The sequence below is a fragment of the Triplophysa dalaica genome, chromosome 13, assembly GCF_015846415.1.
Source record: "Triplophysa dalaica isolate WHDGS20190420 chromosome 13, ASM1584641v1, whole genome shotgun sequence".
Lineage (NCBI taxonomy): Eukaryota > Metazoa > Chordata > Actinopteri > Cypriniformes > Nemacheilidae > Triplophysa > Triplophysa dalaica.
In genome coordinates, this window is record NC_079554.1 from 2,719,093 (window position 1) to 2,741,771 (window position 22,679).

Consider the following 22,679-nt stretch of genomic DNA (forward strand, 5'->3'; position numbering starts at 1 on the left):
GGGTTTACATTGCCTAGTTTAACTAAGCATAAGCTCATCTACATATGATTTCCATCCATATCCAATCCATGTGACACAATGTTTAACACCATCAAAGGTACAAGACGGATTAGCCTATAAATGCCATTTGTGCCATACATATTACATTGCTAAAAATCATTCAGTATCATTATGTTGTAGAACAAATATACCAAATATCAATAAACTGTTTAATAGTTTTCAGATAAAGAATATAGTGATCTCAATCTTTTCCGCTGGCCAAATAGTATTACAGTTGTTTTAAAAATACTAATCAAATCAGATTTATCCAGTTTTGCTGATAAGGTGAATATCTTTAAGCTATTTTAGTGAAAACAGATATATCGCTGGCTTTATTTTAAAAAGGAAACTTGCATTTTTTACCCTTCTCTGTAAGTTGTATCCTTGCAATACAGTTTATTTTATAATGTTGTGGAAATGCCTTCACACGACATCAACCTCAGTATAGCTGCGGTTGAATAGAAAACTATTATCATAAGACCTTTTCAAACAGGACCGAGTCCAGCAGTGTCCACCATAATATTGAAGTAAGTGGGCATCATTGATCATTGTTCACGCCAAATATTTATATTTTCTCATAACCTGAGACATTGTACACCTATAACATGCACTTCTGTCCTTAAAACATAGCATGCCATAGAAAGCGATCATGCACATCCAGTATAAATATGTCTAAATATATAATATTTCTGTTTAACTTCTGCGTAATGTCTTGATGCAATTTAGGTGTTTACTTTAAGGGTGGAATATTTATCGTAACTGTATATCAAAATGAAAGCAGAGTTTAAAATCTTTGTTTATTACATTACTTTTCACTCAAGGAAAAAGAGTGGATACGCACCGTCAAGAGCATCCATACATGGATGTATGTCACATATGCATATCGGCAAGATGTTGTGCGTGGAAAACAGCGTACAAACATTTCTATGGCCATTTTGTGCATATGCCTCATTTATACTTCAGGCCCCTGTTATTCCTGGGCTACTAGTGTGGTTTCTAGTTGCTTTCTGGCCCAACATGATTTTAAAATTATTTGAAATATAGCTCAAATTCTTTTTCTAATATAAATCCCTGGGAAGCCATTCTTATACCTACTTTTGCTTTTGCGAAAGACCAGCAAGTGATGGATTAAGGTGTTTAAACGTATTCTCTTCTGGCTTTGTCTATGGCTTCGGCTAGAGTTGATCTCCAAAAATATTTTCCATTCTGTCCAGTGCAGTGTTGTGTAAGAGGAACGCCTCTTTCAATTCCCGGTGGTGAGATCAGATTTTTGGTGTAGACAGGAACCACAATCTGAAGCTCGTTTATGTAACAGTGAAGGGTCTTGTGAGTTTGTTTACATGTTCCTTTCAGCCCAGAGAAGTTTCTTTAGCAGCTGAGGATGACAGAATGTGAAAACAATTTCAGCATAACGTCGTTTCATGACCCTCAGTTGGTTGTGACTGAGAGAGACTGAGGAGGTGCATTCAAATTGTTTATCGAGAAGATTGATAAAACAAAGAGACTGGACCTGTGGGCCAGATTAAGGATAAATTTTTCTTTTTTCTCCTGAAAAGATAAGGTAAGACCAGGATGAATTTTAGGCAGGTCTAAACTGGTTCATGTCAGCTTAGCTTGGTCCTGGTCTTTTTCACAGCAGGGGTCTTATTTATAAAACTTTGTGTAGATTTCTCCCTTAAAGTGTGCACATGCACAAAAGTTTGAGTTTTATAAACCATGCGTACGCCAGAACCCATGCATAATTCCCTTTATTAATCCCAGTCAGAGGAAGACTGTGGCTCGTGTATCTCCACCCAATCTCCAGAATGTGGGTACACATGGGTCATAGTTTGCCTGGATTTTTCCATCAAGTTTAATTTTAATAGAACAAAACCTTTGCATGGAAAGTGGCGTACTTGTACCCAACATGATTTGAACAACCTGGGACCTCATTTATAAAATGTTACATAAAAAAATGATTTTATGATAATTTCTCAAAGTGGGAAATTGTGATTCATAAAACAATAAGATTCATAAAAGATAAACTAGCAAACAACACTAGTTGGTTGTTAGATGACCATCACTAAGAACAAGTGTAAAATGAATGCGAAGGAAAAATTGCAGCAGCCCGGTTTCCATGCATGTTGGACCCAAACTGCCTGACAGGAACAGACATGGATGGGTGGATTACTTTCACTGTGTTTTAGTAAAACAAAGAAGGCGTGTGATTGGTCAGTGGCCTGTTGAAAGGAAATGGCTCAAGAGCAGTGTGTGGCTAAAGGAAATAACTTTTCTTTGTGTATATGAGAGAGAATTAAGATCTATTATCTGTGTAGAATAAGCATATCAGTGGAATTATACTGTACATTGTAATATTGGTGTAACGATACACTCACGTTTCATACTGTATCTCATTGCTCAGTTCACGATACGATATACACAATATTTTGCACAAAATTGAACCATCAAATAACATTTATTTTAAAATATTTCAGTAACTTTTTTGTTGCACATGTCTTAAAGAAACATTTTAAGCTTTACGAAACCTCCAGTATTGCAGGTTTGTCACTGACAAAATGTGCAATTTAACATGAAATTAGAAATAAAATGAGTGTCAAATTTGACAGCACAATTAGACATAGTATTTCCACTAAAATACAATTTAGTCTGAGTCATATTTTAGTCATCCCCATCATTTTACTTTAAGTCTAGTTTTAGGCAACGAAATCTACATTATATTTAGTCTACTAAAATCTAACTGGTTTAACTAATTTAATTGGTGTAATTTAATGTTCTATACAAAGATTGAACTGTTTTGACTTAATTTACTTTACTTTAGAATTAAATTAAACAAATTGTAAAAACCTTTATTTTTCAGAAAAGTTCAGTAACTACTGGATATGCATTGTTGCAAAACAGAGAATATTAGACCATCAACGACATGTACCTATTCATTCAATCTCATTTTGACTCAGATGATTCATTTGTTTGGTTAAGGGTACATTCAGTACATTCAACCAATGAAATGCTTTGACAGAGCTCAGACTCAAGCGCTCACATATCATTGATCTCTGTCTTTGCTTGAGACAGAGAAATATTTAAAAAAAAATGTCTTTCAATCTTTCCTACGTGAGATATGAGGGACCCGTGTAAATGTTTAAAAATGTTTGTGCTTGCCTTAGTAATGAGTTTCGGGGTGACTCACCAGCAGTTTGTTGAAGTTAGCTATGTTTTAACTGCGATTGTGAAGGAAAATAAGATGCTTTGAAAACCACGTGGAGACACAGATTGTGTCTTGTGCTTCCCCTTCTCACAGAGACTTCTCTCTACAGCATATGTAAGATAAGCACTTGTGACGCGCTGGGGCTGAGTAGACAGGGTTTTGCCCGCTAAACGAATATAATAAAATGTCATCTCTCTATGATGCGGATCTGCATTGTAACATATTTGCATCACAAAATATCGTAATAAGAAGTGTCGTTACACCCCTACATTGTCATAAAACTTTTATGGGCTGTGTGACATGAAATATCTGCAAGACAAAGTTTGAAAGGAATTATTATGTTAAAAGGTTAAGTTAATCGCAATAAAACACTAAATAATGTGTGTCTTGAAACACAGGATTCTGTTATCGAAACACAGAAGACACGTTTGAAACATATATTGTTATCAGGCACAAATGGCAACAGTGAGTTAGGTAACTATATGACCACTTTTGATCATATCAAGACAGAAGATGCCAAGTGTAAATGAAGTCTTGGACAACAAATAATTCAATCAAATTATAAATTCCATGATGTAGTTTTAGATTTTTCCCACTCCTCAAGTCTTTATACGCATACACATTTAAAGCAAAAAAAGTTCAAGAAAGTCTCATTTGAAGCAATGTTGATTTTGTGTGTGCAGATGCTTATGTGTTTTTGGTATTGGGTTGCTTTGTTTACTTTGGCTTTGCTGTAACCGCAGTATCCGGCTCATTAGTGGTCGGCAACGGCTGATGGTGTCAGGTGCTGAAACAGAGCAGTAGTCAAATGTTAGTCCTCCTCCAGGGTAAAATAAACAGATCTAGTGATGCTGTGTCACGTGAAGCTGAGCCTTTAACTCAACAGGTCCAATTTTACAACCCAGACACGGATATATGACGTCTTGCAAACATGTACCCTCTGAGATGTGCAAATTGCACATAATCTGCATCTAATAAAAATTAACTTTTACACAAATGATTGCATTAATAATCATAAAAATATGTTTTGGGGATTATTTGAACGAAGAAATATTTACCATTTATCTCCAGACTTTGGAAGCTTTGGAAATTTCTCCAATTATCTGTCTCTATCAAGAAGATAGAAATTGTACTCGAAATAGACTGGAGACAAAAACAGACAAGAGAGTAAAAATAGTTGCCTGAGGGCAACGCAAGATGAGGAACGAACTCGCTTAAAAAGGACTGACATCATCCACAGACCTTAAGTTAGTCAGCTCAGAAAAAACAGAGGTGGACAGTACTTTTACTCTTAAGAACATTTATAATGGACGAGCATTTCTGAAGGACTATATTTCCTTAATTTACTTCTGAGTGAAATACTTACGTACATAAATAATTTAAATTTCTTAAGTATTTTTGGTCAAAATGTTATTTTATAGCATTAAGAATGTAAAAAGTATGAGATGTGCTCTATAATGTACTAGTCAATTTTTTACAAAGTATAAACACAGAAAAAGTACAGATAGTAAGTAAAAAACCTCATAGTTAAAAATAAAGCAGAACTCCTCACACACATGTAGTTTGATGGTTGTGAGTAATGAATGGTCACAACAGAGCAGAAGAACAGCGGAAGCAGATGGAAGAGCACACCCATACCAGCTCTGACTCTTTTTCTGCCCACAGGCAGCATCCTATGAGACCGTCTCCCTTGACAGGTCTGGTCCAGCCTGCTTTGCTGTGTTTTATCCAGGCACTAGTGCATTTTCCCATGAGAACTGGCCTTACACATACAGACGTTATCCTCTATCTGACCTGTTTCAGCTTGGACTTCCTGTGAGCCACCTTACAGCGGCATGCAGTGCTTTCCTTCCTCTACGGACTGTTCTGTGACGCAGACAACAGCTTTCCTGTCAGGAAAAGCCATAAGCCTGAAACACTATTTCTACCATTTGTGAAAACTGCTTGTAGTTCATTTTTGTGAGGTATTTGGTCACCTATATACTGGTGCATCTAACTTTCTCCATTATAAATGCATGGTCTTTCTTGCACTTAAAATCTAAAAGCGGCATTTCCGCATTTGGCAGATGATTTTATGCAAAGTTTAAGGTATGATTTTGTATGCTTGTATTCATAGATTAAAGTAAACAAACTGAGGAATATGCCATCCTCACGTTTGTCATGATTAACATAATTTGACACAAAGTATTTTCTTGAAAATTATCCGTTTGCCACACCGATGTATGTTGTTAGCAGTAATGGTGCATTTTTTTTTCATGTACAGCGTCTGACAGCGCGTAGACCTTGGCCCGTCAACAATTATTGTTGATGTGTTGACCAAAAAGCTGCCAAAGCAAATGGAAAAGCCATTTCCTGTATTGCCTTGTGTTGCATGATACCCCAATATTCCAGAAAAATCTGCGGGGAATCTAACAAAGACTCCCCACTGCCTGCCTGCTGCTTTGATCCAACCCATTATTTTTATCAGACGATCACACCCTTTAATCAACACCTGGATTTAACAAAAGTCTCTCTCTCTCTTTCTCTCAGTGCTGTGTGTTGTCATTGGTGTGGTAATTTGTCTTAAAAGTGGTGTGCTGGAAGTTGAGGCATGCTGGGTCAAACAAGAGGCTCAGTCATGTCGATCTTCCAGGCGGCCAGCTGCCTCCGCTGCCCAAAACGGCTCCTCCCAAAACCATCCTTTCAAAAATACATACTTTTATAATGCCTTCATTCTTAGAGCCTGGCAGACATAATCACTGTTAAATCACTGTTTTCTGGGTGTTATATTTGTGTGTGTGCATGCGTTTTATATTAGGCTGCTAAACTCTCTTATTGGTTTGTTTTAGCTAACAGGAAACTTTCTCAGAACTAAGGTTGTGTCTTAGAAAAATATATATATCGTGGTTGCAGTAATGATAAAAAAGCTTTTTTGATTATATTTTATGTAATAATATGTCATAGCAAAATGTTTACATAATGTCATATAAATGTAAAAAACGTTTGTTAGCGGAACGTGAAAATATTCAGAAACACATTTTTAGAACATTTTAGAGATGTTAACAAGCCTTATTTGAAATTTTTTGTCAGCCTTCGGAGAATGAAAAGACACCAAAACCTTCAAAATGAAAACCTTGAAGTTTCACGGTACTCGCATAGGCTAACAGTTTTGCTACGAAACATATTTAGTGCTTTTAAATCCATTAAATCTATTTTTTTTTTCATCAAACCCTATCTGAGTATGTGGAAATGGTAATAAAGCCTCATAGACTCCAGACTCCGACTCCAGCATATTAAGCGTTAAAGTGAGTTGTAATGCAAACTTTTGTGTTCAAAGAAAATAGACATTAAATTTTTGGAAGAATTGGTAGTAATAGTGACACTTGCTGTTGTGTAGCGCCACAGATTAAAAGTCTGAAAGTGTGTGATGCTGAGTGTCAAGAGCAGATGGAAATACCTATGCATAACAATACACACACACTCCCATGCATCCTTCAACAAGTGTCTTTGACTCATCACATGGCCCATCTTGTTGCGTTCTAGTTAAGTTTGGCACTGCGTGCTCTTATGTTTCGTTCGGGCTTAGTGAATTGCGCAGGTCGGGGGTGACTGATCTCACTCTGTGGGCCAGCAGATGGCCAGTGTGACACAAAGAAAGATGCACAATGTGAGCTACTGCCATTCAGATCATCTTTTCTGAATGGGACGGCACACACAACCCACAATGCTTTGGTTCAGCCCCTTGCGGCCCTGTGTCTGGAACGGACAAAACTCATCGGCTGTGTCTATGTTCCGGCTCTTACAAAGCCACAGTTTTTGAAGCATCACGTCACACCGCCTGCTGGTACTTATCATAATGAAGCAGCCACCCGTCTCCCTGCTGCATCTCAAAGTCGCTGTCCCTCGCTTCATTGACGCGTTGCCATGTGAATGAAAGTTTTCTCGGCGGCATTCAGTGCTCACTCCAGGGTTAAAGGTCACGGATGAGTTTCTTAGTCAAACCCCCAACAGATGTAAAAATTTACCGAAAACGTATATTTTGATATATTTTATAGAGTTTAATAACTTGTGTCCAATAAATGTGAGAATGCCACTGCATTAAAATATAACTTAACTTAAATGTGATCTTATCCCTAACCCTTTAATAAATATTACAGGATATGAGAATTCCCAAGCAGCCAGGAGAATCCCTGTCCCTCCCTGTACTAATGAAATTCTGCTCATCGGATTTGGGATTATTTCATGAAATCTGTTCACGACAGAGCTTCACAACCAAACAATTTTATAGTTCCACAAACATAGTCAGAGGATTTCACGTACAGTCCAAACACGTTGCTCGGAGGGATAGACTTACTAAATCATTATGCTCCAACCATATAAAACCAAGGAAAATCGTGAGGAATTTCCTAGCCCGAAAATAAACAGTGGGGTTGTATGAAGTCTGCCCTTGTAATGCTTTGCAGTGCTACGTCATGGAATGTGGCAGCGGTACAGAAGCGTGAGGGTTGTTTAAGTTTGGGGGAGGGAGCGGGACTTCCCACTGCAGACTGCCCTCCACACAAGAGCTGGCTGTGTGTTCCTGACACATGCTCCTCCCTTCCTCTGTTTCTCCGCAGATGAGCGATGGAGAGGGTGAGCAACAGCTGTGTTAGAGACACATTGAAAGAAGGAGGGTCTCAGTGAGGGTCAGATGCTGCACCGGGCTGGAGCAGAGAGTAGTCGGCTGTAGAGAAGACAAGGAAAAGAGGACGTTCACAGCGAGGGAACGTGTCAGAAAGGAATATGACGGAATAGCTTTGTCTGCTCTGAGAACTGCCTTTACAACAGGTCACTTAATATTTCATTTGTCCTAAATGTGTGCGTCAACAGATGTATTAGGAATGGAAATATAATGGAATTCATTAAAAGATGGATACCATAGTAACCACAGTAAATGGATACCATGTTTTATGCAATTTGGTAGTAATATTTGATAGATCAGACTGATTGATTGATAGATGCGTAAATAGTTTTATTGTCTTTTTTCCTTTACAGATCAGAATGGGCAACACAGATAGTCAGTACAGCAGTTTCATCATCCCAGGCAAGGGCAAGTCCGGCTCATTGAAGCTGCACCAGCATAAAGATGATGTCCTCTCTCCAAACACTTGGTGGAGGAACTCTAAGAGCACCCCAGGATACAAAGCCAAAAATGGTGTTTCATCACACAAGAACAGTCAACCCTACATCTCCCGCCATTATGACTGCATCAAACGGGAAGCTGATGATAAAGTACTCACCAAAAGCCACCGGGACTACGACAACCTTTTATTCCAGGGAAATGGTTTCTTTGTAGGCTACACGCAGCAGAATAGAGGATGCAGCCTACAGGCTCCGATAAGGAACACAAGTTCTGATCTACCTGACAGTAAAAGCAGCCCCAAAGTACTTTTCAGAGAGGATGGGAGTATGAGAGTGGAGTTTACTAAGGCCCGTCGGGAGCTGAACGGTGAGCTGGGTGGTCGTCCCAGCGGACCTGTTGATGTTACCCAGAGGGCCAGTAATGGGAGCTCTCTCAGCTCTGAGGAATCATGGTATGACTCACCTTGGGGGAATGGGACGGAGCTTTGCGACAATGTCTTTACCAGCAACCAGCCTTCAGACAACAGCAGCGGTTATACCACACTATCATCCACTCGTACGGTTGATTTTGGATCTTACAATGGCTTTGCTGCAGAACAGCCTGAGAACCATATGGTTGGACTCACCTGCCAAACCACAGGCAGTCAGTATGCAAGCAGCGACTGCAATAGTAACGAATACAACACCTACCGTGCTGAAGAGGACAGTGGCATTGGGGATTCAGTCCTTCTGCATTTAGAGCAGAATGGGTTGTCTGACCTCTACACGAATCCTAACGTGACCGTGCCGTTCCCTACTGCCGGCATTCCAACCAGAGATCGTCTCCAGGACACTCGTCAATTTCAAGCCTCACTGACCTCTTCTCTGGATGTGAGTTCCCGAGAGGTCAGTCAGGAAGTCCAGCATTACACCTCCCTTACATTGCCCTGCAGAAAATCGGTTCCTGACGGGAACACGAGGAAGGACTTGCTCAAGAGTCGCATCCGCCGCCTCAGCGATTGGACGGGAAGTTTGAGTAGGAAAAAGCCACGATTGCAGGTGAGAAAATAATAGTTGACCACTGCAGACCTTCCTGCTTAACTGCTAATTGTTATATTACGCAGATGTCATCACAGATATCATAATCAATAGAAAAGTCAGTAAATGTTGTATTGTTGAGCTTATTGTGAACGTCTTTACAACATTGTCTCAACCATGTTACCACTTGCCTAATTTAACTTTAGGAACCAAGCACTCTGAACTTTTCCGATGTTTTCAACGGTGAAGCCGTGGATTCTAGACCATTTTGGAACCCCATGTCCTCCCAGGCACAGCTAGAGTGCTCGGGGTCCTTAACAGGACCACTTGGCCAGCAGAACCAGGGTGCTGTTCTGAGGCAGAACATCTATGAGAACTTCATGCAGGGGCTGGAGACAGGCAGCAGCAGTGGAACAGCCGATGGACTTCAGGTCTGGGAGGGTGAGGGGGAGCAAGGGGAGAGCAGCAGCGGCTCAATGGGATCTCTGGAGCAAATGGACTTCCTGTTTGAGAAGGAGCAGGGAGTTGTTCGGAGGGCTGGCTGGTTGGGTTTCAAGCCCCTCATTACCCTCCACAAGGACCGTAAACTGGAGCTGGTAGCGCGACGCAAGTGGAGGCAGTATTGGGTCACGCTCAAAGGTAAGACGTTTTGATATGTCTTTTTTCAGAGAATTTTGTAGTTCAATATATTCTGTATCTTTATTTCAAAATATTGCTCATGTGTGTGTTTTAAGCTCTAAATGCTTTTTCAACTTCTGCAGGATGTACGCTTTTGTTAGGCGAGTCCAATGGAAAGACCTCTCCAGAACTGGAATGTTCACCACGTTATGCGGTTCTGGCTGAAGACAGTATTGTGCAGGCGGTCCCTGAGCATCCCAAGAAAGAGAATGTCTTCTGCCTCAGTAATGCCTATGGAGATGTATATCTTTTCCAGGTGTGTAATCCTTTTCATATAACAGCACTGCAGACTTTGGTAGAATCCTTTGCGACATTTGTTTTTTGTTGTGGTGGATTTAGATTTAGATTCTTAAGATGGGATCATTTTCACCAAACCATTGAAATGGTAGTTATGATTTTAAATATAAAACATACTTAATTAACCAAAAAAATTCATAATAAAGATATTTGTGTTCTCTAACTTGGACAAAGAATAATTTGAACAAAAGAATAAATTATTTTTGTATTTACATTTATGCAAAATAATGTATCTCATAACCGGGATGTATTGAGCTATGTCTGAGTGCTTGATGTGTTATTATTTAACCAGAGTGAAATTTTAAAATATTCTACAAAAGAATTGGCTGTCCTACAAGTTTACACAATTGATCTCTTTCTCTAGTTAAAACTTTCATATTCTCTCATTATACTTTGTACATCACAATATTGATTATCATTACCGATTCAGGTAGTTTCTTCACATCTATAAAAATATTCTTCAATATCGTCTAATAATGTGTGATGAACAAAAGCTTGCCTAGACATCATGGCTTCACTTGTTTTTAGCAAAACATGCTATGGTATTGTCATTTTTAGACTGTTACGGTAATGGAATGTTAGACCATGAATTTAATCCCCCCAAAAATGAAATTTGTAGAGACAAGTTTCTTTTTAAAAGATCATGTTTGACATTTTGGAACCCAAGATTTTGTGAGATTCACCTGCATCCGCATATGTTGTGTGACGCATATACGAGAAAACTGTGTTCACTTTAAGTGCATGCTCTTCATGCGGTCAGTGTTGAGTTCAGAAAGGCCAGCTTTGCTTCATACACTGTTGTTCCTCTGACTCAGAATAACTGTTTGTGGTAAGACAGCTACTCCTGTCCAGACATTTTCTTTCAGAGTCACGTTTAAAAAAAGCGTGTCCTCACATGTGCCTCGGAGAGCTTGTGTTAGTTTTTCCAGGTTTGATGCTGGAATAATGTTTTATAGAATATGTTTTCATAATGTTGTGTAGTAATATATTCCACTTACACTGTCTTTGGAGTTAAATGAGCTTTTTCTCAATGGACTCAATGGTTAATTTATGCTGTTTGGGCTGCAAACCTTGGGCAGTCTTAACACCTTATGAATTAGCTGTTATGTATAGACTGTACACTTAACGTCAATTAGCAAAGCACACGCAGCAGTTCATGACCCACCTCTCATCCGCAGGCTGCAAACCAAACAGATCTGGAGAACTGGGTGACGGCCATCCACTCGGCCAGCGCGTCACATTTAGCCAAGCGTCAGGGGAAGGAAGACACTGTGCGTCTCCTTGAGAATGAGAGCAGAGCCCTGCTTCAGAAGATCGACATGGACGGCAAAATGAAGAAGATGGCTGAGCTGCAGATGTCTGTTATCAGCGACCAGAAGAACAGAAAGGCTATTGAGAGCCAGGTGAGGCCAAAACGGATGTGTTTGTGGATGCTTAGGTGTTTTGAAAGATTAAAGGACATACTGAGCCATTCAGATCAGTGCTTTACTAAATTGGGTCATTAGATGATTGATGTCAATTTTGAACGGAGCCAGGAAACAAAGGCTCAGCGTAAACCTGCATCCGAATGGGTACCTGCACACATGGCCTGCTAAGATCAGCAGTACTCACGTTATTAAAACTGTATTCAGTGACTTATTTGGTTTAAAAAATGAGTAAAATCAGTGTTCGAAACATCTTCTTCGATTCGTAACTCGTAACTAAAAAAAAATGATATTTGAGCTTTTGTGTTAGTTTTGCATCATTTGATTTAGAGACAGTAAGTCAACTCTGAAATGCTTTTCATTTTTCTACGTTTCTGCATTTCCTTTTGTATTTAAAAAATGCAATTTCTATCATCTGTCCTCCACAGATCCTGCAATGGGAACAGAACCTGGAAAAGTTCAACCTGGAGCTCTACCGCATGCGCTGTTACCTGGCTAGTCTACAGGGCACAGAGCTTCCCAACCCAAAAGGCCTGCTGGCCACCTCCGGGCGGCCGTCTAAAATGGTGCTGGGACGTCTGGGAATCTTCTCTGTCTCATCTTTCCACGCGCTGGTACGGAACAGTCACATGCTTTTTTTCAAGAGATCTCATTAAAACCCGCTCTACCAGAAAAATGACATAAGATACCATTGATATTCTGAGAGATATTAAGCGTGTGTTTGTATAGATATGCACTCGTGATGAGGCGACGCTGAGGAGACGCTCTCGCTCTCAGCCTCGAGCAATGAGGAACAAACGTGGACTCCTGTTTTCTTCACAGAAGGGATTGGACAGTCTGACCAAGCGCAACGGTGAAAAAAGGCAGTCCCTGTCACAGGTAAGACTGCAGATGAGACATTGTCTACATACTATATTTCTGTTTATCTTATACTGTCAGCATATAGGTAAGAAGTAAAATTTACACCTTTTGTCACCTAAACATTTTAAATATACAATTAAGCTATTATACACTTTTTTAGTACGACCAAACAATGAAAGTTTTGTCGTAGAGATGCACCAATACTGATAGATTTTCCACATAAGCAGATGGCCGAATATTCAGAGTGATATCTGTCGATACCGATTCTGAAGATTAAATTAATATTTCTAATATTTCTAATATTAATAAAATTATTTATTATTAATTAATAAATAATTTTATATTATTTATAATTAATATTATATTGACAGGATATATCGGCCCCGATCATCAGCTGTTTTTAAATTATCGGCAACTTGTGTGAAAAATTGCTTTTATCGACCGATACCGATTAGTGGCCGATATATCGGTGCATCTCTATTTTTTACCGTTGTAAAACAGGCAGGATTGTATTTTTTTACTTCATCACCTGAACAAATAGTTTTCTTTAGTACCACCAAACAATTAAAGATTTGTCGTAGAGATGCACCGATACCGATAGATTTCTCCAACAATACAGATTGCTGAATATTCAGAGTGATATTTTTCGATACTGATTCTGAAGATTAAATTAATATTTTCTTAACTTTCTGAATGTTATTAATGTACATAAGGACTAATAACATTCAACATCAAACCTCTTTTGATTGACAGGATATATCCAACCCGATCATCATCTGTTTTTTAAGTATCGGCCACTTGTGTTAAAAACTGCTTTTATCGACCGATACCGATTAGCAACCTATATATCGGTGCACCTCTATTTTGTAGCGTTGTAAAACAGCCAGCATTGCAATTTTTTACTTCGTCACCTGAACAAACACTTTTCTTTAGGGCCAACAGGCTCAATACATTCCTTTGGCCCCATTGTGTGTGAAGGCTCCTGAATAAGAAATTATGGACCCAAAAATGGACCCTCAGCTTGTCTTTTTATGACTTGATAAGTAAATTCAATGTAAAAAGAGGCACTTTTGCATTCAATGAAACTTTTTGTCTTTAATGCATTTTAAGAAGCGTGAAGTTAAATTGAGAGTCTGTTGCTCGTAGGCAGGTGGAGAACCAACGCTTTACGACACAAGCCTGTTTTACTCATTTACTCTCACAACAACATGTTAATGCTGCTCACAGGTGTCAGGGTGGGAAACACTTTCACAGTCCCCACGATAAAACAAACAACCGTCGACACGCTCATCAAAGCTTTCTCTAGAGGTCAAATGGCAGGAAAACACACAGATCCTTTCACCCGTCAGAGTGTCCAGGGGCTGTTTTCGAAATACTCTCAGTTCTTTTATTTAAGTCCAGATCAGCATTCCTCCTCTGTACATGGGCTCCGCATTCACCATTGTGTAGACCATCGCACATGAGATCAGAGGCGATGGATCAGTGGTTCCAGCCTCATAATGATCCGGCCTTAAATGGACCTAATCTGCTGAAAACAGCCTGTAATAGCTCATGCTACCAAAGACGGGAATTACCATAAACTGCATGTGGTTGATTGTTGCAAGCTGCAAGCTATCTGAGAGGAGAGACAGCTGGCGATGTGAGAGCGCAAAGTTCTCCCAGCGCATATGTAGCATCTCGAGCGCTCTTACGGGGGGAGTCGCGATTGTTTCCAGAGGGTTACGATGCGTCAGGCAAACAGATTAATAACTCAGCAGTTGAACTGCTACTGTTGTATGGGAATTGCATGTTGTAAAAAGAAATATGCAACCTTATGTAGATCATTCTGGCCAAATTTTAAGGGAGGATCATTTACGGTTTGTGTCATCCCAGAATGCATTGCAGCACGAAAAACATTCTTTCAAGATGACGGACGGAGAAATGCAGATTATAAATGTATTCCATTCAGCCCTGGAAATGATTTCACCAAATGTTGTTGCTTATTGTGCATTTATTTAGCTTATTGGAGAATGTGACCCAACATTTTTTTGCCCATATTTGCCCCACATATATTTTTATGTAGAATACATCCATATGACAACTGTGTGCATATAGGGAAAGCATGTTCAACAGATAAGGGAGAATGTATGGGCGTCTCGGTGGAGGTCATGCTGTGTCTCCCACCCCGACCTGATGATTAAAGCCCATCCATCTGTCTCCTCTTATAGATCTATAATTTCACCCAGACCTCTTATTATTTCCTAGCAAACCTCACGGTTATTTCTGGTGAGATCTACAATCAGAATAGTATCAAAGCCGGCGCCTCATATGGACGGTCTATAATTAAAACAAAGATAGAAACATGCTGCTTTTTTAAGCGTTGATGCCGTTCTGTGTATCTTCTAATGTGTACTGGATGTTTCGCTCACTCTCTCTTTCTCTCTCTCTGTGTGATGCAGATATTTGAGGGATGTTCTTCTGGATCAGTGGGTCATCCATACAGGCAAAGCAGCTCGGAGGTAACCAAAATAAAGATTTTGTCCAAATGTCGTAAAGCCTGTTGTTGTGCAGGCAGGACTCCATTTGTCTACATGGTATATGTTTAGAGCCTGTCAAAACTTTTCTAGCAGTAAACGCTGTTATTGTATATTTGCAGCTGCTTTTGTTGACAAAAAGTATTCACACCTCAAACTTTCCGCCCTGGGGTCAAACCCTCGTGTCAGCAGTACTGAGATGGATCTCTGGGACACTTATCCTGTGAAGGGGGGCACGTTCCCCTTTTACTGCATTCAACTCACACAGCTGTCACAACAAACAGTTAATCTGTGGACATTGCGATATTCAGACATGAGGGAGGGTCTTCATTTCAGTATAATTCTATTGCAAGCCGCAACAAAGAACGTTTGCCTCTATTTCGCCATCTCTGTTTGAAACATGAAATTGCAGGTTACTTTGAGTACCACGTGTGTGTACAAATAACATCAGACCGACATGTGGTATTAAATCATTCCTTACAGCTCGATTTATAAAGGTTACGGTTGTGACAGTTTTAAACTTTATTTCCTTTTTTTTACAGAGAGTAAGAAAGAAAGTTTCTGCTTTAACGTGAAAGTGAATTAATAATGATGCTTGTTAACTTGTTTAAATGTGAAATGCTCCCTCATTTCTAAATTGCTTTGGATTAGAGTGTTTTAAATCATCTATCCATTGGGTTCATCAGCAGAGACTGGACGTCTTCCCCAAATCGTATCCCACAGCGCCATCTGAAGGCCATCCGTGGGACTGCACACCGGAGAGTCAGGCGTCTGTGCTGATGCCCGATAGTCAGGTCATCAACGTGCCCATCAAACAGGACTCTCTAGTCACCGACATTCTCTTCTGCGCATGCAAGGTATTCACAACATGACTCTAAACTGGCCATCTCAAACAAGTAGAGTTTATATAGTCTGAGATTTTGACTGGCGGTAGTAAAAGTGTTCATGTCTCGGGTAGGTTAAGCACTTGGATCCGGCGCAGCACTGTCTGTACATGACGAGAAACTTGAGCGGAGATGTGCAGAGAAGCAGTCCAGGACCTACGCAGCTGCTGAGAAACCTGGTGTGATAAACTGCATTTGGATCAATTTGATGAGAAATGTTTGACTTCATATTAAGAATTTTCGTCATCTTTACTTTTGTCTGGTTTGACAGGTCTATGATGAACTTGAAGTTTTGGCTCTCCATGTGTTTACCCTAAACATGTCTCGTCCTGACATAACCGTTGACTTTGGTGAGATACAGTACAATTGTCACGTATCGGTCATGCTTAAAGCACTATTTCACACAAAATGAATAGCTTGGCTTAAATGAATTGCATCTTCTTTGTTATAACCTTACGGCTCTCTGCAGGTTTTGCAGTCACGGGTCACGTGGACGGCGCCAGGAGAAGTCATGTCTACGTGAGCGAGGTTAATCCTGATAGCCTGGCATTCAGTGAAGGTAAAGTTTCCTCATTTCCTTTGGCTCTAAACGCTTCTGAATAATTGGCGGATTTGGATTTCATTTGCATCATATGGATTTCCCCGTAGGTCTCAAAGCGGGAGATGAGATCTTGATTCTTAATGGCTCAAGCGTGGCGTCTCTGGATCTCGGCCTCATGCAGAGCCTCTTCAGCCACCAGGAACTCCGTCTGGTCCTCAGACGAGAGGAGAACAACTCTGACAACCAGAGCACCGCCTGGCCAGACTGTGACCTCGGTGACCCTGATCACGCCCCGCCTCCACAGTGTGACATCATTCATGTGGAACAGTTGACCAAAGGTAGGACGGCAAATCAGAGAAATCAGAGATCCCGCCTTTAACATGTACACAGATTTGGTGCACATCTCCTTTACTAACCTCGTACGGCCAGCAGGGGGCAGCATACGCCTGGTTTATCGTTTGATTCTCATTGGGAGTCTGTCTGACTTTAAATCATTGTGATCTATTTAAAGCATATGATCAGAGGCACTGGCAACTCCTGCTCCGGTGTTTTAGATAAACACAGTTTCTCGAAAGATGCATTGACAGTTCACCTAGCTTAAAAATCGAATGGTTAAATGGATGTTACTCTTCCAAATATGTTTAAGTTTAGGAAAGACCAGAATAAAGAATTGTTTGTGAAGTTGCAGTGGTGAAGCAACAGAGGTCGTGGATTGCTCCAGGCATCTCTTGCCTCTCGAGACGTACTGCAAACAATAAAATGAAAAGTGCCTGCTGTCTTTATGATGAGAACCTAATGATGGATGACATGTTTCACAGCGTGATGTTGTCAAAATGCCCAGAACAATTACACCGCAGGGCCTTTTTGCCACCACAGAAATAGAGTTGGTAATGGGATTGGTTTTCTGTAGAGTGTGTTTGCAACAATAATATAGTTATAATAAGATGAACTTATATATAAATAAAGTTATCACAAGAATCTTAAATTAAACATGTAGTTTGTTTGTTTGTAAATATAACCTTATTTTAGTTATTAATTAGGAATAGTAATGTATAACTAATTTCATATTATTTAAGTAATAATTTATTTTAGAACTTTTAAATTGATTCATTGCCATTAATGGATTCCAAAGCAAACGTTTTTGTTCCTTTAATAGTATGTGTGTATCGTGTGTATTTGTATAGATAAATACACAAACATATATATAATGTATATATTTATAAAATTCGAGTAATATTTTTTTATACATGTATTTTTTATACATAATGTAAATTATATAACGCATATATATATTTATGTAAATATTTGTTATTTATACACATTTATGTGTGTGCATTTATATATATATATATACACACACATATATATATTACATAAACACAAAGATTTATTTTGGAATCGATTAATCGATTTGAGAGCACTAATTTATTTGTGTATTATCACTGAACTGCACCAGTAAAGATGATTATCAGAATGAGTGGTGTGTTATCAGTTTTATCAGTTGTTATCTGGGAATAACAGACATGGGAATGTCGTGATTGACCAATCAGAATCAAGTATATTAGAGCGCCAAGTAAAAAGCAATAATAATAATGACGTTTGCGTAGCAAACAACTTAAATAAACAGATTAGGTCCTGGAGCAACTACAAAGGTCATCTAAATTGCTCCACCTGTTAGTGAGATCAGATCAATGGCTGTTAATAAAGGTCAAATTTATGTACGGGTCAGCCTGCGGCTAGTCCATTAAACGAGACTCATCTGTGTTTTTTCACAATACATCTCCATTCACTAACAAACCACTCTTTCAACAACATCTCCTCCACCTCTCTGTCTCCATCAGATGCATCACAGGAGCGGGACGGTCCCGACGGTTCCGTGGCGCCTGGTTTGGAGGAGGCGAGCGATAAGGCTGAGGGCGGCAGGAAGGTAAGCGTGGGGAATGTGTGTAGCCGTGCTGTCTGAGATTTAAGAGGTGTGAGCTGCTTGTGTTGAGAGATCGGCTGGTGTGATCAGGGGGACGGTGTCTGTTGTGAGGTCACGTGGAGGATGAGCCATGCTCAACTGAATTCCAGAGCTCTTAGCAACACATGACATCACTCTTGTTTTTCTCAGATAAAATGTCTAAACGTTTCCTGTAAGTTTCAGTTTTGTTTGTTATGTGTCCAGTGAAAAATGTCTACATTGAAATGCTTGATGTAAGGCACGTAACAAAGCAGCATATGGTCACTTAGACTATTAATCCAGGCTTACGCTGAGACGCACGTCTCACAAAAAGTGTCAGAGAGATTAGAATGCACCTGCAGTGGAGAGAATGCTTGAGTCGATGTGTAATGTAGTGTTGTACATGTATAGAGGAGAGGTCAGAGGTCATGTGTTGGCGGCTGGGTCAGAACAGTGTAGAAGATGAAGAGGAATGTATTTTCTTCTTCTCGCTGGCGTCCCTCCATCAGATGATGAAGAACACGCTGGCGAGGCTGCTGGACTACATGAGATCGTGTTTGGCGTGTGAGCGTGTCTCGCTGGTACTGACATTTCTTTGTCTTTCTCAGTTGGTATATATCATTGATGTATACATTATATTGCAGATCTTTGGTATAATGGCATTTGAATATTTAGAAACATGAGGAATTGAAAAAATACATTGTATATGATATTTCAGGCGTACGGGACGAGAGGGCAGATAGCTATATTGTAAATACATTATGTCATGGCTGTTAAACTGCAATGGGCACATCAACTTGTGAATGCACTGATGACCTGTTCATGACCCTTTCAACTTTATTTTCCAATACGTTAATGTAGAATTTAAATAATTTCATGTTTGTGTAAATGATTCTTTTTGATTTAAATTTGACAGTGTGTCTGTGTCAGATTTGTTGCTTGTGTAGTGTTCACACTGATTACGGTTTTGCATAAATCATTATAATTGTTTTCATCTCAAAACCAAACAGCATTGAATTTTTTTGGCACTGGGTTACACAAATGTTATATTTTATCATTTATAATAAAATGTAAATACTAGTGCTGTCAATCTGATTAATCACAATTAATTGCACACAACATTCATGTTTTTAAATATACTTACATTCTAAAAAGTCACATTTAATCTACAATATTAACTAAGAAAGAACAGATTAATTTTAAATGATAACATCATTTATGAATACATTACTGAGAGTGTGATTATATAATGTAACACTAGACAAAGGATAACAAAATAAACAGATAAATATTTAAACGTGTTAATCTGAATATTTTTATCCCATATGTTGACATCCCTAATAAAGACAAATATAAATATATTTTACTAGAAATAAATATAAATATAGATATATATATATATATCACAGTGGTGGCTTAAAGTGATATCTGGAAGGCTTATTTATGCAATATTTGTACAGATTAAACCATTAAAATATGGGATTATGGTATAATGTACCATTCCAAATTATTTTCTTTTTTTGAATTTACTATTTATAGGTGTAAAGGTTAAATTTGTATTTTTGTTTCACTGTGTAATTTTGTACTTACAACATTTCTCCCAAATAAAAATATGAATTCTATTTGTATTTATTTGCAGAAAATGACAGAAAATAACAGAAAAGAGGCTCTGTATTTTTTCAGACCTCAAATACTGCAAAGAGAATAAATTCAGATTCCCTTTAAAGATCAAACAGCACTCAGACACAACATTTCCTATCTATCTACACTAAAAGCTACAATAAAAAATACTGTAAATGCAAAAAAGAGAAAATATCACAAGATTGGTTATGTAACAGCATCTACAGTATTTTATAATATACATTTTGGCCACTAAACAGTTTTAGCCTCTCAAATGGTCAAGTCACTCAGTAATCAGAGACTATTTGGAAAATATATAAACTATGAATTGTAGCCTAAGCTACATTGTTAAATAACCTGTAGTGATGTGCATTACTAAAGGAAAACCCAGAGCTCGGTCTATTTAACACATTTTGTAATTCTGGTGTATGTCCGGCTGTTATCCTTGAAATAATTGATCTACATTATATTATATAAAAGCATGTTTTCACCCTGAAAAATTATGCAAACACACACTCATCTTTAACCTTCTCAGATCATCACAACACATTCAGGTGCTCTTCACTAGGATTATTCATGAGATCACCCACATAGTAATGCTTTATAAATAGAAAGATTTTCTGTGCAATACATTTTCCATCGTCTGTGTGTTGAGGGAGCCGCCCGGCTGGATTCATCAGTTTGTCAGCACTTTATTACACTCTGACAGCATAGATTACGATGACAAATGGCTTGAATTTTCCTCGTTGATGCTGTGATTCACGCACCGTGCCGAGAACGAACACACCACATGTGCTCTAGAGATAAAGCTTTTGTGCGTTTCACGGGTCTGCGTTTTACACACAGACACTGATCCTCGTGGTTTAGCCTAGTTTGTTTTATCCAGCAGTGTTGATTTGAAATGAACTGATTCAGGACCAGGTCAGTGATATAGAGTTCAGGGAGTGAGGAGGTAACCCAGAAATGATTTGTTACCTAATCCAGATTTTGTGTGCTATGAGCGAGCAGTAATCGAAATAAAATTCAGATAATAAACAAGTGTTCCCAATTGTTCCCCAGAAGACGACTCAGCCTGGGATCTCTTAATGAAAAAAACCCCATCTCAAGTAATATAAATGATCAATGTAACTACTACAAAGATCAAACTTCTGCCTTCTTTCTTCTTGCAGAACCCAGAGACTGTGTGTAACTTCTATCAGACGTTCCCTGAGGTCTCCGTCCTCGTGCCGGAGGTCCACAGGAACCCTTACTCCACTGAGAACGGACACACCAGATCCTCCCCCCGTCACATGTCCGTCACCGAGCGCTTGAGCATGGTGATTCAGGAGCTTGTGGACACAGAAAAATCCTATGTGAAGGTAAAGATTTATCATCTGTTAAATCAAGAATGTTTATTGTTTACATGCATGCATTTATACTAACACTGGGATTTGTCTAATTTTTAAGGACCTTGGATCTCTGTTTGATATCTACCTGAATCCATTACAAGGAGAAACTTTTCTCAGTCATGATGAGGTACGTTTCTAGGGATAAACTTCTATGTTTAAATGCATCTGTCCAGAATGTTTCTCTACCTCAACACGACATTTGTAAATATCAGGGAATATTTTATTTGTGGTGTTCAAGCCTTGAATCATTAAATGTCATCAAGAAATCAATGAAAATAATAGAATAGGATTGCTCCTGTAAATATGCAAGTACTGCTATATTTCTTTAATTACAAAGTTTGAAAAGTTGTTTTCAATTATGTTTGGAGAGTAATTTTTAGTATAATTCTTCCGGTAAATATTCAAATACTATTTTTTATTTATTTATTTAATAACAACCTTTGAAAATTTGTTTATAATTAGGTTAGGAAAGTTTTTTATTAAATTTGTTGTGATTGTTCCTGTAAATTTGAAAATACTACTATTTTTATTTTTTACTTATTTTTATTTTTTAACAAACTTTGAAACGTTGTTTTTAAGTCAGTTTGGAAAGCTTTTTATTAATAAATTTGTTGTGATTGTTCCTGTAAATATGCAAATAGTATTATTTTTAATTTTGTTTATTTACATATATTTATCAACAAACTTTGAAACGTTGTTTTTGATTCAGTTGGAAAGTTTTTTATTAATAAATTTGTCTTGATTGTTCATGTTAACATGAAAATACTATTATTTTTTTATATTATTATTGTTTAATTGATTTAATAACAGAATTTAATACGTTTTTTTTTAAATTCAGTTTGGAAGGTTTTGATTTTATTAGTTCCGTTAACCAAAGTGTACTAAATCAACTTAAGTTCAATTGCAAATTATTATGGCTTATTATTTTATTTTTTAAATATTTTAATCGTAAAGTTTATCTGTTATGGCACTGCCCTATTTTCAGCAGTCATCATGCCATTCTACAAAGACAACACTGTGTTATGTAATGCTTTAGAAATCCAGCTCTGAGCTCCATATCAAGTTAAAAAGAACTACAGAAGCCGTCATGCAAATTCATTAGTTAAACCGTTCTTGATTTTGTTCTGTATGATATTTCTCACAAATATTTCTGTTCTGCACATCTCTTGCTGT

The 22,679-nt window shown here is 38.4% G+C and overlaps 1 protein-coding gene across 3 annotated transcripts in view; it reads left to right on the forward strand.

Moving 5' to 3' along the window:
• The window catches only part of LOC130434881 (rho guanine nucleotide exchange factor TIAM2), a 34,474-nt gene that overhangs the window by 7,694 nt on the left and 4,101 nt on the right, over positions 1-22,679 (forward strand). The window contains exons 2-17 of one of the 3 annotated variants that reach the window (XM_056765254.1): positions 7,837-8,047; positions 8,255-9,379; positions 9,565-9,997; positions 10,120-10,292; positions 11,512-11,736; positions 12,186-12,371; positions 12,487-12,636; positions 15,057-15,116; positions 15,818-15,988; positions 16,090-16,194; positions 16,287-16,365; positions 16,485-16,574; positions 16,664-16,894; positions 18,398-18,483; positions 21,288-21,476; positions 21,565-21,633. In XM_056765254.1, the coding sequence (XP_056621232.1) occupies positions 8,261-9,379; positions 9,565-9,997; positions 10,120-10,292; positions 11,512-11,736; positions 12,186-12,371; positions 12,487-12,636; positions 15,057-15,116; positions 15,818-15,988; positions 16,090-16,194; positions 16,287-16,365; positions 16,485-16,574; positions 16,664-16,894; positions 18,398-18,483; positions 21,288-21,476; positions 21,565-21,633 (3,366 nt within the window). In that variant the 5' untranslated portion in view covers positions 7,837-8,047; positions 8,255-8,260. The remainder of the gene's footprint in view (positions 1-7,836; positions 8,048-8,254; positions 9,380-9,564; positions 9,998-10,119; positions 10,293-11,511; positions 11,737-12,185; positions 12,372-12,486; positions 12,637-15,056; positions 15,117-15,817; positions 15,989-16,089; positions 16,195-16,286; positions 16,366-16,484; positions 16,575-16,663; positions 16,895-18,397; positions 18,484-21,287; positions 21,477-21,564; positions 21,634-22,679) is intronic. The other 2 variants (XM_056765256.1, XM_056765255.1) reach the window with 2 other exon arrangements.